The 15,096-nt window shown below is 48.1% G+C and overlaps 1 protein-coding gene across 6 annotated transcripts in view; it reads right to left on the bottom strand.

Annotated features, from left to right (window-relative positions):
• The window catches only part of zgc:112980 (uncharacterized protein LOC503706 homolog), a 126,308-nt gene that overhangs the window by 47,839 nt on the left and 63,373 nt on the right, over positions 1-15,096 (bottom strand). For 5 of the 6 annotated variants that reach the window (XM_038819405.1, XM_038819409.1, XM_038819408.1 and 2 more), the window contains exons 7-12: positions 14,001-14,126; positions 11,976-12,041; positions 4,946-5,068; positions 4,291-4,446; positions 2,954-3,007; positions 2,608-2,825 (exon numbers count right to left, since the gene is read on the bottom strand). In XM_038819405.1, the coding sequence (XP_038675333.1) occupies positions 2,608-2,825; positions 2,954-3,007; positions 4,291-4,446; positions 4,946-5,068; positions 11,976-12,041; positions 14,001-14,126 (743 nt within the window). The remainder of the gene's footprint in view (positions 1-2,607; positions 2,826-2,953; positions 3,008-4,290; positions 4,447-4,945; positions 5,069-11,975; positions 12,042-14,000; positions 14,127-15,096) is intronic. The other variant, XM_038819410.1, reaches the window with a different exon arrangement.

Here is a 15,096-nt window from a genome sequence, read left to right as displayed (position 1 = left end):
ATTTAGCAGTTTGGATCAGAAATTGGCTAGCTGATAGAAGACAAAGGGTGGTGGTTGATGGGAAATGTTCTGACTGGTGTCCAGTTACTAGTGGTGTACCAAAAGGATCTGTTTTGGGGCCGTTGCTGTTTGTCATTTTTATAAATGACCTGGAGGAGGGCGTAGAAGGATGGGTGAGTAAATTTACAGATGACACTAAAGACGGTGTAGTTGTGGACAGTGCAGAAGGATGTTATAAGTTACAGAGGGACATAGATAAGCTGCAGAGCTGGGCTGACAGGTGGCAAATGGAGTTTAATGCAGAAAAGTGTGAGGTGATTCATTTTGGAAGGAATAACAGGAAGGCAGAGTACTGGGCTAATGGTAAGATTCTTGGTAGTGTGGACGAGCAGAGAGATCTCGGTGTCCATGTCCATAGATCCCTGAAAGTTGCCACCCAGATTGAGAGGGTTGTTAAGAAGGCGTACGGTGTGTTAGCTTTTATTGGTAGAGGGATTGAGTTTCGGAGCCATGAGGTCATGTTGCAGTTGTACAAAACTCTGGTGCGGCCGCATTTGGAGTATTGTGTGCAGTTCCGGTCGCCACATTATAGGAAGAATGTGGAAGCATTGGAAAGGGTACAGAGGAGATTTACAAAAATGTTGCCTGGTATGGAGGGAAGATCATATGAGGAAAGGCTGAAGGACTTGAAGCTGTTTTCGTTAGAGAGAAGAAGGTTAAGAGGGGACTTAATTGAGGCATACAAGATGATCAGAGGATTAGATAGGGTGGACATCGAGAGCCTTTTTCCTCGGATGGTGATGTCCAGCACGAGGGGACATAGCTTTAAATTGAGGGGAGATAGATATAGGACAGATGTCAGAGGTAGGTTCTTTACTCAGAGAGTAGTAAGGGCGTGGAATGCCCTGCCTGCAACAGTAGTGGACTCGCCAACACTAAACGCATTCAAATGGTCATTGGATAGGCATATGGACGATAAGGGAATAGTGTAGAGGGACTTCAGAAGGGTTTCACAGGACGGTGCAACATCGTGGGCCGAAGGGCCTGTACTGCGCTGTAATGTTCTATGTTCTACTTTTGGCCATTATGCATTAATATTTTTGCTCAACAAAAAGCTATCACAGATATAAAATTAACAATTGATCCAGCTTTGACTGAAGTTGGTGGAGAGAGTTCCAAACCTCTACCACTCTTGAGTGAAGAAGTTCTTCCTAACATCTCTCTGAATGGTCTAGCCATAGTTTTTAGACAATGTGCCCCCCCCCCCCCCCCCTTCATCTAGCCGGTCTTTCCCAGTTAATATAGTGAATACTTAGATCAGATCACCCCTTGGTATTCGAGCGAAAACAGGTCCAATTTGAGTAATCTCTCCTTGTAACTCAACTCCTGTAATCCAGGTTTCATTTTTGTAACTTAGGTTGCACTCCCTCCCACGGCCAAAATATCTTTCCTACCCAGAAATGCTCTCAATACTCCAAGTGAGGTGTAAACAGAGTTTTGTATAGCTGTAGCATAACCCATGTCTTTATATTCCAATCCTCTAGATATAAAGGTTAGGATTCCATTAGCCTTTTTGATTATTTCCTGCACTTGTTCCGGGCATATAAAAGGACCTATGCACCTGAATCCCCAAGTCTCTTTGGACACCAACTGCACCTAACCCCATTCCATTTAAAAGGTATTCTGCTCTATCCTTTCTTTCGGTCCAAAATGGATAACCTCACACTTTAAAAAGAAAAATTCCAATTAAGGGGCAATTTAGCATGGTAAATCCACCTATCCTGCACAACTTTGGGTTGTGGGGATGACACCCATGCAGACAAGGAGAGAATGTACAAAATTTCAGGACTTCTGGCAAGTGGGGTGAAGAGACTATCTTGGGAGTGGTTGTCTTCACAATTTCTCAATGGACAAGGATACCGTTAAAAGGTTTAACGCTACCTTCACTGGGTGCGATATATGGCATTAGAGCCTGGAATCATCTGGACAGCCGAGTAGATAAAGCAAAAAACTGGTCAGGGTTCCTGCTCAAAATTGCAATTCAATGATGCTTCCTGGAAATGTATGTTGGGCAGAATGGAAATTGGTTGTGATATTGTCAGCAAACTCTATACCGACAGTATGGTAGCACATTGGGTAGCACTGTTGCTTCACAGCGCCAGGGTCCCAGGTTCGATTCCCGGCTTGAGTCACTGTCTGTGCGGAGTCTGCACGTTCTCCCAATGTCAGCGTGGGTTTCCCCAGAGTGCTCCGGTTCCTCCCACAGTCTAAATATGTGCAGGTTAGGTGGATTGGCCATGATAAATTGCCCTTAGGTGTCCAAAAACAAAAGTGAGCTACTAAGTTACGGGGATAGGGCGAAGGCGCGGGCTTAAATGGGGTGCTCTTTCCAAGGGCCGGTGCAGACCGAATGGCCTCCTTCTGCACTTTCAATTCTATGATTCTACAGATTGTGCAATACATCTGAAGCTATACTCCAGGGGGCAATAGAAAACTGGAGAAGCAAAAATTGAAAATTCAGTGGAATAAAAAGTAAAACCATTCATAGCACCTAATCAGATTAAACATAAATAAGTTGATTCACTGGATTAGAATCTAGAGGCTGACCTTTAACAAATAGCCATCTTCCTTCCCCTGAAAGTTCACAACCAGCAGGTACAGTTCCAGTCTTGAGAATTTTTAGATATACCATGTATTGGTACGGTGTTAAACGGCAGGCTGTGCAGCAAGAAAGGTTGGAGCTTAAATGAAATGACTGCGCAGCGGCATGAAATTCTCCACACTTGCAAAAGTAGAATGGAATTTTATCTTGTAGGGTTCTTAACCTGAACAAAAGGAGAGAGAAAAACACAACGTATGCAATATACCAAATTCAACTGCAGGGTAATTTGTATATGAAAATCATTTTAATCCTTTAAAATAAAACACCAAGTTAGAAAACGCGCTTACTAACTTTAATGTCTCACTGCATTTTACCACTCTTAGGTATCGAACCAACTCTCTGTACCTGAAAGAAAAATATTTATACCGGTCAACAGATGTGAAAATAAAATTCCAATAAAGGGGTTGTTTAGCACAGCCAATCCACCTACCCTGCACATCTTTGGGTTGTGGGGTGAGACCCATGCAGGCGCAGAGAGAATGTGCAAACTCCACACTGATTGAACACGGGTCCTCGGCACTGTGAGGCTGCAGTACTAACCACCGCGCCACCATAGGTCAACAGATTTTTAATACCAAATTCCAGCATCAATGGGCCTCACGTGACTTTATATCATTCATGTAGAAAACTCAAAACAGGAGAGAACATTTGCAGACAGCCTTTGCATATTAGTTTGTTTTTAAATATCAAACTAAGAGGATCCAATTCATTATTTTTTTTTCCAGTTAAGGGCCAAATCAGCATGGTCAATCCACCTACCCTGCACATCTTTGGGTTGTGGGGGTGAGACCATGCATACATGGGGTGAATGTGCAAAATTCACATGAACACACACCCAGGGCCAGAGCGCCATGAGGCAGCAGTGCTAACCACTGCACCGCCGTGCCGTCCTGCATATTAGTTAAAATATTAATACGGTAGGACTTACTGATCCACTATTCTAAGATGTGGTGCAGTGTTCACTTTAACAGAAATCTGCACCTCCGGGTGATCCGGTTTCCTCCCACAGTCCAAAGATGTGCAGGTTAGGTGAATTGGCCAATCTAAATTGCCCCTTAGATTTGCAGGTGAGGTAGGGTTAAGGGGAAGAGGCTTGTTGAGTGGGCCTAGGTGAGGTGCTCCTTCAGAGGGTCGAAACCTGATGGGCAAATGGCTTCCTTCTGTACTGTAGTGATTCTATGATTTGTTGGTGTTTGTCATTCACATAAACAATCTCCTGTGCCCACGCTGTTCCCACACCTCTTAACCCCACCCCCTTTATTTTAGCCACCTAATCTTAATGCTTTGTGCCTTCTGCTTCAAATGCCAACTCTGGAAGTGCATCTTTCAGTCTCAGGTACAAAATTATCTCCTGCTCACTGCCCCAAATTCAATCTTGTATCTAGGTTTCCTTGCTCGAGATCCCTCAATACCCAACACAGTCTGTTTCTATCAGAGCTCTTTAACTTAGTGAGACGGAGTAGAAGGAGCAGTTTCTCCCTCCAATTTTTTTTTTTTTAAAAAGTAAAATTTTTAAGACAATGTGTCAAATTATACCTGTAGAGAAAAAAAATCAGTTATACGAAAAAGCTACACATTTTGCTTTGGCTGCTGCAGCACAGAATTAACTTTGATTAAAAGTAACATACTCTTCCCTGGTCTCCATTCTTTCCACCCGTGCATCCACAACAGTAAGATCCTCCCATAACATTTCTTTCTTGCCTTTCTTCTGTCGGTGCCCAGTGATATTCTGACCCCTTAAGATGGAGGTCAGGAAAGGGTCCTCCCACGACAGCACATTAAGACTGTGAACAAAGAACCTTTGAACAATTACCATTAAGGATATGACTATTTTTTTTTAAACTAATATTTAATCAGCAAGCATCTTCGATAATTTTCTTTAAAAATATATAGACTGAGGGTGACGACAGAACAAATTTTGGTCAGGTATCAGACTTAATTAGGTCAAAGTACATAACTAACAGACTTTAACAGAAGTATTAACAAGAAGATCCAACCAAGAGAGAAACACTGAATCTTCCCCTTGTGAAAGGTTTGTTCCACTAAATGATACCAAGTTCCCATTCAGATGGCTGAAGTGGCCAATTCTTTCATCTTGGAATTTAATTAAATTCTACTCTGTCTGCTTTTGAGATAATGCAGAAAACACCACCAGAAGGAACCTGCACGAGTACTGCCATGAATGACTGAGAAGGTAAAACTCACTGTGATCTGTTCCTATTTAAAATGTGTAAACATTTCCAGACATATTCAATATCATTGCACAGCAAGATAAGCACTCACCTATTAGTAAAAACATAACAGTAAGAAGGAAGTGAAAGGGTTTTATAGAAGGCTTTGAGCTTCATAAATAGATGAGGGGGAAAATCACTCAATACAAGCATTCTCTGCAACGCATGGGTGATTCTGTAAAATAAATAAAAAAATCATACTCTGAGAAACATGTGCTGCCATCATGACTTAATAGTAATGATAAACAAGTACAACTACAAGAGAAAGTATTTGACTAGTCCAATTCAGGTTCATGGTTATAAAACTTGTATTCAAGCAGAGTTCCAAAATCCTTTTACTCGATTATTCGGATTTTAAACGATGTGATGCTGTATACTTTCGGTCTTGCATCCAAATTTGATATTCTGAAGCAGATTTAGTCCTCCATGCTACAAGCAGCTGCCTGTTGCATTACACCGCTGGTGCTGGCAGAAAATGGGAAGAAGAGAATCTGGGATGTTTTTCCATACAACAGGAAACGGTCAAGACAAAATTTAAGAGGCTTTCAAATGATGAGGAACTCGAGAATGAAGAGAAACGGTTTCTGCTGACAAGTGGGCCAGTAACCAAAGGAAACAGATTTAACATAATTAGCACCAGAAAATCCAACGGGGAGATGGGACCTTTTCTTTTTAGTCCAATGAGTTACTTTGATCCAGCATTCAGTGTCAGAAAGAGAGTGGTGGAAACATGTGTAATTTTCAAAAAGAATGCATACTTGAATAGGAAAAACTTGCAAGCTGTGGGGAGAGAGCAGGATAGCAGAACAACACAGATAGCTCTTTTAAATGCTGTAATAAGGGACTTCCGGAGGCGGCGATGATCGAGTGAGCCGCACATTCGGCGGGCTCTCACTCCGGCAGGGCTTTAGGGGCTGATTCCCCGCGATAACAGGACTGCGGAGCGGCGAAAAGGCGGCTGGGGAAGTGCGGGCTGCAGTGCATGGAAACGCGGGAGTCCAGGAAGCAGAGGGAGAGAGAGAGAGAGAGAAAGGGACAGAGGAAAGGAGCAGGGGAAGCTGACCTGAAACCTAAGATGGCGGACACACGGGCCTCAGACTCAGCAATCCAGCAGACGCTGGAAAACATGCTACAGGTGATGAAAAGCAGTTTTGAGTCGCTGAAGCGGGACAACTTGGACCCACTTCAGAAGGCAGTGGATCAGCTGAATCAGAGGCTGGATGCTCAAGATGTAAAAGTTAAGGAGCTGGGAGAGGCTGTGGAGGAGCAGGCGTATGCGCAGACGATTGCGGCGTTAGAAGTCGACGGGCTGAAGGAGCGGCAAAGACGACTGCTGGACAGAGTGGAGGAGTTGGAGAATAGAGCCCGCAGGAATAATCTGAGGATCATCGGCCTCCCGGAGGGGGCTGAGGGAGCTGATGCCGCAACGTTTGTGGCAGACCTGTTGATGCAGCTGATGGGGGCTGAAGCCTTTCCGCGACCGCCGGAGCTGGAGGGGGCATACAGAGTGCAGGCGAGGCAGGGGCGGCAGGGGCGGGGACCCCCCCCCCCCCCCCCCCGATGGTGATCAGGTTCTACAGGTTCGTGGACAAGGAGCGGGTGCTGCGGTGGGCGAAGAGCACCAGGAGCAGCACGTGGAACAACAGTGTTCTCCGTATATACCAGGACCTAAGCCAGGAGGTGGCTTGGCGGCGAGCAGCCTTTAAACAAGTCAAGGAGGCGCTGTTCAAGAAGCACGTGAAGTTTGGTTTGCTGTTCCCAGCCCGTCTTTGGGTCACGCATCAGGGTCAACACCACTACTTCTCCGAGCCCGAAGAAGCGATGGACTTTGCGAGGGATCAGGGGCTGGTCCCGAACAGAGGTCCCACGGGCACGAATTGGGACCCGAGAACTATCGTATGAAGGGACGCCGAATGTGCCTGGACCGCTGTTCAGCGGTTTGCTGTGTTAAAGATGCCATGCGGGACATTTGGGACTCTTCCCTTTGTTTTTGGTTGCTGGTTTTTCCCCCCCTCGTTTTTCTGTTTTTTCCTTTTCGTGTGGCTTTTTACTTTTTGTGGGGCTCGCTGAGAGCACTGGAGCCGGTATTGTAACAAAGGGTGGCCGGTCAGCGAGGGGGGTTAATGACGTGGGTTGGGGGTTTTTGTTTTATTGAAGTTCATGCATTCCTGTGCCAGTGAGTTTGCTCCAGCGGGTTGGAGAGGGGGATGGGGCGCCGGGGAGTGGGGATGAGGATGGGGAAACAATGGGAATGAGACAGGGGGGTGCCGGAGTGATGAGTCACCAGGCTAGCAGATTGGCTAGTCAAGGGAATCAGGTGGGGAGGGGGGAGAATACTGCAAATGGGTGGCAGGGGTGGGGTTATCTGGGGATGTTGCCTGGGGGGGGGTTGTTCTGCTGACGTGGGAGGGATCTGAAGTAGGCAGTGGGAAGGAGGTCGAGGGTGGAGGCAGCCAAGAGGCGGGCCAAGAATGGCGTGACGCACGGGCCGGCCTGAGAAAGGCTGACCGGCGTTGTGTGTGTGGTGGGGGGGGGATGTGCCCCCCAACCAGGCTGGTCATCTGGACTGTCAGGGGACTGAATGGGCCGGTTAAGAGGGCACGGGTGTTCACGCACTTGCGGGCTCTGAAGGCGGATGTAATTATGTTGCAGGAGACACATCTGAATCTGTCTGACCAGACTAGGCTAAGGAAGGGCTGGATTAGCCAGGTCTTCCACTCGGACTTGGACTCGAAGTCCAGGGGGGTGGCAATCATGATCAACACGCGGGTGCAATTTGAGGCGGAGGGCATAGCCGCAGACAGGGGGTGGGGCAGATACCTGATGGTAAGGGGCAGACTGGAGTTGAGAAGAGTGGTGCTGGTGAATATATATGCCCCGAACTGGGACGACGTGGACTTTATTAAAAAAGAGTGCTGGGGAAGATCCCAGACCTGGACTCTCATAGGCTAATAATGGGGGGGGGGGGGACTTTAACATGGTCCTTGACCCGGGGCTGGATCGGTCGTGTCCCAGAACGGGTAGACTCCCAGCAATGGCAAGGGAGCTGAAAGGGTTTATGGAGCAAATGGGGGCAGTGGACCCCTGGAGAGCCAGACAGCCGACGGGAAGGGGCTACTCGTTTTACTCGCACGTCCATAAAGTATATTCTAGGATAGACTTCTTTGTCCTAAGCAGGGACTGCATAATGGAGGTAAAGAACACAGAATATTCGGCAATCACTATCTCAGACCATGCCCCGCACTGGGGAGACCTGCAGGTTGGAGGGGCGAATCACCAATGACCACAATGGAGGCTAGACGTGGGACTGTTGTCAGAGGAGGGGATCTGTGAGAGGCTTCGGAGGTGTATGCAAAACTACTTGCAGGTGAACGATACGAGGGAGGTCTCAGCGGCGACCCTATGGGAGGCGCTGAAGGCAGTAGTGCGGGGAGAGTTGATCTCAATTGGGGCCCACAGGGCAGAGATGGACAGATTGGTTAGGGAAATGTGTCAGATAGAAGAGGAACCGCGGAGTCACAGGGGTATAGGATCTACTCAGGGAGAGGCAGAGACTACAGGCAGAACTGGGGACGCTATCCACGAGTAGGGCCGTGGAACAGCTTAGGAAGGCGAGGGGTGTGGTGTACGAGCATGAGGAAAAGGCCAGCAGATTGTTAGCGCAGCAACTCAGGAAGAGGGAGGCGGCCAGGGAAATAAGTAGAGTGATGGATGGGGAGGGGTGCAGAGTGGAGGACCCGGCAGGATTGAATAAGGTATTCTGGAACTTCTATAGCAAGCTGTATACTTGGCGAGGGTTTTTAATGAGGCAAGGGACAGAGGGACCCTGCCGCCGACGATGTCGCAAGCCACCATATCACTGATACTGAAGTGGGGGAAGGACCCAGAAGGACCCAGAAGCGTGCGGGTCATACAAAGAACAAAGAAAATTACAGCACATGAACAGGCCCTTCGGCCCTCCCAGCCTGCGCCGATCCAGATCCTTTATCTAAACCTGTCTCCTATTTTCCAAAAGAACAAAGAAAATTACAGGCCAATCTCCCTGATCAATGTAGATGCCAAGCTCCTGGCAAAGGTCCTGGCGATTAGAATTGAGGACTGCATACCGGAGGTGATTGGGGATGACCAAACTGAGTTCGTGAAAGGCAGGCAGCTGTCGGCCAACTTGAGAAGATTACTCAATGTGGTAATGATGCCCCCGACGGGCAAGGAGGTGGAGGTAGTGGTGGCGATGGATGCCAAGAAGGCCTTCGACCGGGTGGAGTGGGGCTATCTATGGGAGGTGCTCGGACGGTTTGGGTTCGGGGAGGGACTGGTGAATTGGATCAGACCCCAAAGGCCAGCGTCAGGACAAACAGAGAAGTGTCAGAGTATTTTCGACCATACCGCGGGACCAGACAGGGCTGTCCACTCTCCCCACTGCTGTTTGCGCTGGCCATAGAGCCGCTGGCAATTGCGCAGAGAGCCACAAAGGGATGGAAGGGGATGGTTAAGGGCGGGGTGGAACATAGGGTCTCTCTCGATGCGGACGACCTGCTCCTGTACGTGTCGGACCCATTGGCCGGGATGAAACGTATACTGGAAACATTGAGGAAGTTCAGCCAGTTCTTAGGGTACAAATTAAATATGGCCAAGAGTGAAATGTTTGTGGTGCAGGCAAGGGGCCAGGAGAACAGATTGAGAGGGCTACCATTTAGGCTGGTTGAGGAAAATTTCCGGTACTTGGGGATCCTGGTGGCGCGAGACTGAGGCAGGCTGCACAAGTTAAATTTGGCCAGGGCGGTGGAACAATTAAGGGAGAGTTTCGGAGATGGGATGCACTCCCGCTGTTGCTGGCAGGGAGGGTGCAGACTGTAAAGATGACAATCCTCCCTAGATTCCTGTTCATTTTTCAGTGCCTCCCGATCTTTATCCCACAGTCCTTCTTCAAAAAGGGTTAACAAGATGATCATGAGCTTTGGCTGGGCGGGAAAATCCCCACGGGTGAAGAAGGTGATGCGAGGGAGGGCTGGCATTGCCGAGTCTGATTAACTATTACTGGGCAGCTAACATCGCCATGATAAGGAAGTGGATGGTGGGTACGGGGTCTATCTGAGAGCGGATGGAGGCAGCCTCGTGCAGGGGCACCAGCTTGGCAGCCCTGGTCACAGCTCCTCTACCGCTGCCGCCGGCAAGGTACTCCACCAGTCCGGTAGTGGCGGCGACCCTGCAGATATGGGGCCAGTGGAGGAGGCATGTAGGGGAGGTGGGGGCGTCTGTCTGGGCGCCAATTTATGAAAACCATCGGTTTGCCCCCGGGTGTATGGATCGGGGGTTTCGAGCATTGCGAATAGCGGGGGTGGGTGATATTTTCCTGGAGGGGAGCTTTGCGAATCTGAGCCGCTTGGAGCAGAAATTTGGTCTGGTAAGGGGAAATGATTTCAAGTACCTACAGTTGCGGGACTTTGTCCGTAGACAGGTCCCATCCTTCCCACGCCTCCCACCAATGGGGATCCAAGACAGAATAGTCTCTAGAGGGGAAGGAGGGGAGGGTAGAGTCTCTGATATTTATAAGGTGCTCATGAAGGGGGAAGGGTCCCAGACGGAGGAACTAAAACTCAAATGGGAGGAGGAGCTAGGCGGGGAAATGGAGGACGGGTTGTGGGCAGAAGCCCTGAGTAGGGTCAATTCGACCGCAACATGGGCCAGGCTCGGCCTGATTCAGTTTAAGGTCATTCACCGGGCCCACATGACGGTGGCTCGGATGAGCAAATTCTTTGGGGTAGAGGACAAATGCGCTAGGCGCGCAGGACGACCAGCGAACCACATATACATGTTTTGGGCATGTCCGATGCTTAGGGGGTACTGGGAGGGATTTGCGGGGATCATGTCCCGGGTGCTAAAAACCAAGGATGGCGATGGGTCCAGGGGTGGCAATTTTTGGTGTTTCGGAGGACCCGGGAGTCCAGGGTGAGAAAGAGGCCGATGTTTTGGCCTTTGCTTCCCTGATAGCCCGGCAACAAATATTATTGGCATGGAGGGACTCAAAGCCCCCAAAGACTGAGTTGTGGCTTTCGGATATGTCGAGTTTTCTGGGTATGGAAAAAATTAGGTTCGCCTTGAGGGGATCTGTACAGGGGTTCGCCCGATGGTGGCAACCATTCATCGACTTGTTTGCGGGAGAGTGAGCGTCAGCAGCGGGGAGGGGGTGGGGGGGAGGTTAGAGTAGGAGGGATAAATTGGCAGGTAGTGCCGATGGGAGAGGAGCGGGCTTGTGCAGTATGGTATGATTGAAGTATTGATTGCACGTGGATGTTTGCACATTTTTGCCTTTTTTGCTTTCTTTTTGTTGATGTCTGCAACTGTTTACAATGCCGAAAAACTACCTCAATAAAACTGTTTGTTAAAAAAAAATGCTTTAAAAAGAGTGGCTAGAAATTTTGAACATCCACCGACAATTAATAAAAAAAATATCAGGCAAGGTGGAAAACAAAACTGCCTCGTCTTTCGGCCTTTTAATCACCAAGTGGTAACTGTGCAACCAAGTTAACAATAAAAAAAAAAATTATCACCACCCCGCCCCCGCTGTCAACATTAAGCACACATGTTCAGGCAGCTGAATTCAAGTCAAAGACTGTCGTATGAAGATTTGGTGCTTTGGTATTTGATATAGAGTAGAATGGAGTAAAATCAAGCACAAGTTGACAACAACCTGCATTCATATAGCACCTTTAAATCCTGAATTTATTTTTGCATGCTAGTGACTGCCAGCAAGTTTCAATTGGCCTCAAAGGACTCAACACAAAAATTAGACAAATGGCGATTACAGGTCTTCTGAAGCATTCTATTGGGGGGGGGGTTAACCAGGAACTTGAAATTTAAGAATTTAATAATGGAAATTTCCGATGTATTGATGATATAAAATGCATTGAAAGAAAACAGGAAAAAAAATGTAAGCTCTGGAAATCCAAAGGAAAGAAATGGGTGAACAGTTTGACGTGGTAGTTTGCCAAACTTCAATTCTAATGGAATCCCAGAATCCCACCTTTAAATGCTGTTTACTCAGCGTTTTATCCTAGAATAAATACACATGCACATCTTACCTGCGCATAAATATTGGAACAGCCTGCCTTGGGGTGGACGTTTGGTCATCTTTGTTGAAAACTTCCCTGTTAAAATACAAACTAAATAAATTGGGCAGCAAAGAATCTTCTGTTTTAAGAAATAGCAAAATAAGACCTGTACTTTAAATCTTGTGTAGGGATGTCAGAAGCAGCGTGGAATTTCAGATATATTGTTTTATATGTATTTGATGCAGTACCTAGGTTAGTGAGTGGATGTATCTGCTGCAGCAATTTTTTTTATTTTTTTTTAAATGTCTTTGTTTTGTTTTTATAAAGAGTATCCAATAATTTTTTCCAAGGGGTAATTTAGCGTTGCCAAACCACCTAACCTGCACATCTTTGGGTTGTAGGGGTGAAACCCACGCAGACACGGGAGAATGTGCAAACTCCACATGGACAGTGACCCAGGGCCGGGATCGAACCCGGGTCCTTAGTGCCATAGGCAGCAGAGCTAACCACTGCGCCACCGTGCCGCCAAAAATGTCCTAGCTTTAAAGACAGCCAGGCTTCTCGGTTATAGAGGTGTAATTAGAGCATCGTACAAAATGATATCCTCATTCACCCAACCACATATATTGTTTTCCCTGAAGTTGGGCTAAAGGAATTTTGTTTATCTAAAGAAGGTTCCCAGGTGAGCAGATAATCACAGACATTGAGCGGGATTCTCCCCTACCCGGCATGACGGGGGGACCCGGCGTAGGGGAGTGGCGCCAACCACTCCGGGGTCGGGCCTCCCCAAAGGTGGGGAATTCTCCGCACCTTTGGGGGCTAGCCCCACGCCGGAGCTGTTGGCACCAGAAGACTGGCGCAAAAAACCGGCGCTCCCGGCAGCGGGGCTGGCTGAATGGCTTTCGCCGGTCGGCGCATGCGCCGGCAGTGACGTCAGCGGCCAGCTGCTGCTGACGTCACCACTGGCACATGCGCGATGTGGGTTTCTCTTCCGCTTCCGCCATGGCGGATGCCGTGGCGGCCGCGGAAGAGAAATAGTGCACCCAGGGCACCGGAGTCTGAGCGGGGGGCCCCGATCACGGGCCTGGCCACCGTGGGGGCACCCCCCGGGGTCCGATCGCCCCCCCCCCCGCCACCCCAGGGGCCCGCTCGCGCCGCTGATCCCGCCGTTACCAGAGGTGGTTCAAACCTCAGCGGCGGGAGAGGCCTCCCAGCGGCGGGACTTCGGCCCATCGCGGGCCGGAGAATCACCACAGGGGCCTCGCCGATCGGAGTGGCGAGATTCCTGCCGCCTCCACTTCCCGGGTGGGGGTCGGAGAATTTTTCCACTTTGAATACCTAGTAGCTAGTTACTGGCCAACATTATCAAAGTCCTAGAATTAAGTCAGATTTGACTGTCAGAAGGAAAATAGAGTGGGGTGGCATAAAGAACCCAAGTAGGGCAGCACAGTGGCAAGCACTGCGGCCTCATGGCGCCAAGGTCCCAGGTTCGATCCCGGCTCTGGGTCACTGTCCGTGTGGAGTTTGCACATTCTCCCCGTGCTTACGTGGGTTTTGCCCCCACAACCCAAAGTTGCGCAGGGTAGGTGTATTGGTCATGCTAAATTGCCCCTTAATTGGGGAAAAATGAATTGGGTACTCTTAAATTTATTTTAAAAAGAACCCAAGTAAACAGAATTTCCAAAGTAATTAATGTTTAATTAACAAGAAAATGACAGAGGGACCTGTATGTGCATATTATAACTAGGCATGATCTTGTACTCATCAGATGACCATCTTCCCAGTGGGAGGTACTACATGGCAAACAGTCATATCGCTGGTCTTTTTCAAGTCAAGAGGAAGACAGTATAACTGTGGAGATCTCAATACTGTACTAAATCGAGATCTTCTATTTCAGCACAGATCAAGAATCAAGACCAGGGCCTTCTGGTCAGCAAGACTTATTAACAAATCAACAAATTAACAAACCAGATACCTTTACTAAGGGAACCTTTACCAAGGGAGCCCAAAGTAAAGTTCTGGTGCACAAGAAAACACACAAAAAAATGAACTAACTGTGGAGGCTGTTTGTGAAGGAGGATTTCTTTTGCAACTCCAATCATCATAATGGCAGCTGCTTTCGGCTTCTCATTCTCTGCTTGACGCAGAAAGTGGTTCACTATATTAAACACAGGTGTGTAGCTGCAGGTAGAAAGGAGTAATATTAGCCCAACTCTCTGCAACAAAAAATCATGCTGGTTAACAAAACGTATTACAAATTTTAATCACACATGGAAGAATAGATTTGTGAAGAGCTAGATTCAATATCTGCAACTGTTTGCAGCTTGGCAGAACCACAGCAGTTATAAAGGAACCAATATACTTTAACAAAAACTCTTTCTTGGGATGTGGGCACCGCTGGCAAGGCCAGAATTTGTTGCCCATCCCTAATCTCCTTTGAGAAGGTGATGATGAGCTACCTTCTTGAACTACTGTAGTCCAACTGCACTTATAGTGCTGTTTGGGAGGGAATTCCAGGATTTTGTCCCAGCAACAGTGAAGAGACAACAATATGGTCAGGATCGGTGTTTGGCTTGGAGGGAAATTTGGAAGTGGTGGCCCCATACATCTATTGCTTAGTCACCCAAGGTAGTAGAGGTTGCAGGATTGGAAGGTGCTGCGCCTTGGTGGGTTGTTGCAGTGCATCTTGTATGTAATACATACTGCTGCCACTGTTCCGCTATTGTGGAGGGTATTAATTCCAGGTGGTGGATAGGGCGTTGATGAGACAGATTGGTTTGTCCTAAATGGTGTTGAGCTTCAAGTGTTGTTGGATTCATGCTCATCTAGGCAAGTGGAAACTTTTCCATCACTCACCTAACTTGTTTGACTTTGAGCGAGTTGTAATTAAGCCGTTAGCCTCATTTAAATATGGCTACACCAGATTATCCCAGCACCCAGGAACTAATGGCTGCGCCTGGGAGACCACGCCATGGGGTCATTTAGTACTAGTCCACACAACCGTTGACCAGGTGTAATGGCACCTTGGGGGGTGAATCCCAGGCCATTGGATACCCCCGGGGCAGTCAAAGAAAGGGCAGGATAGTACGCTGGCTCTCCCTTTGGCACCGTTACCACCAAGGTGTCCGAGTGGCGATGCAAAGGTTCCAGG

The sequence above is a fragment of the Scyliorhinus canicula genome, chromosome 15, assembly GCF_902713615.1.
Source record: "Scyliorhinus canicula chromosome 15, sScyCan1.1, whole genome shotgun sequence".
Lineage (NCBI taxonomy): Eukaryota > Metazoa > Chordata > Chondrichthyes > Carcharhiniformes > Scyliorhinidae > Scyliorhinus > Scyliorhinus canicula.
The sequence above is the reverse complement of the archived record's forward strand: the minus strand, read 5'-3'. Positions and strand labels throughout refer to the sequence as shown.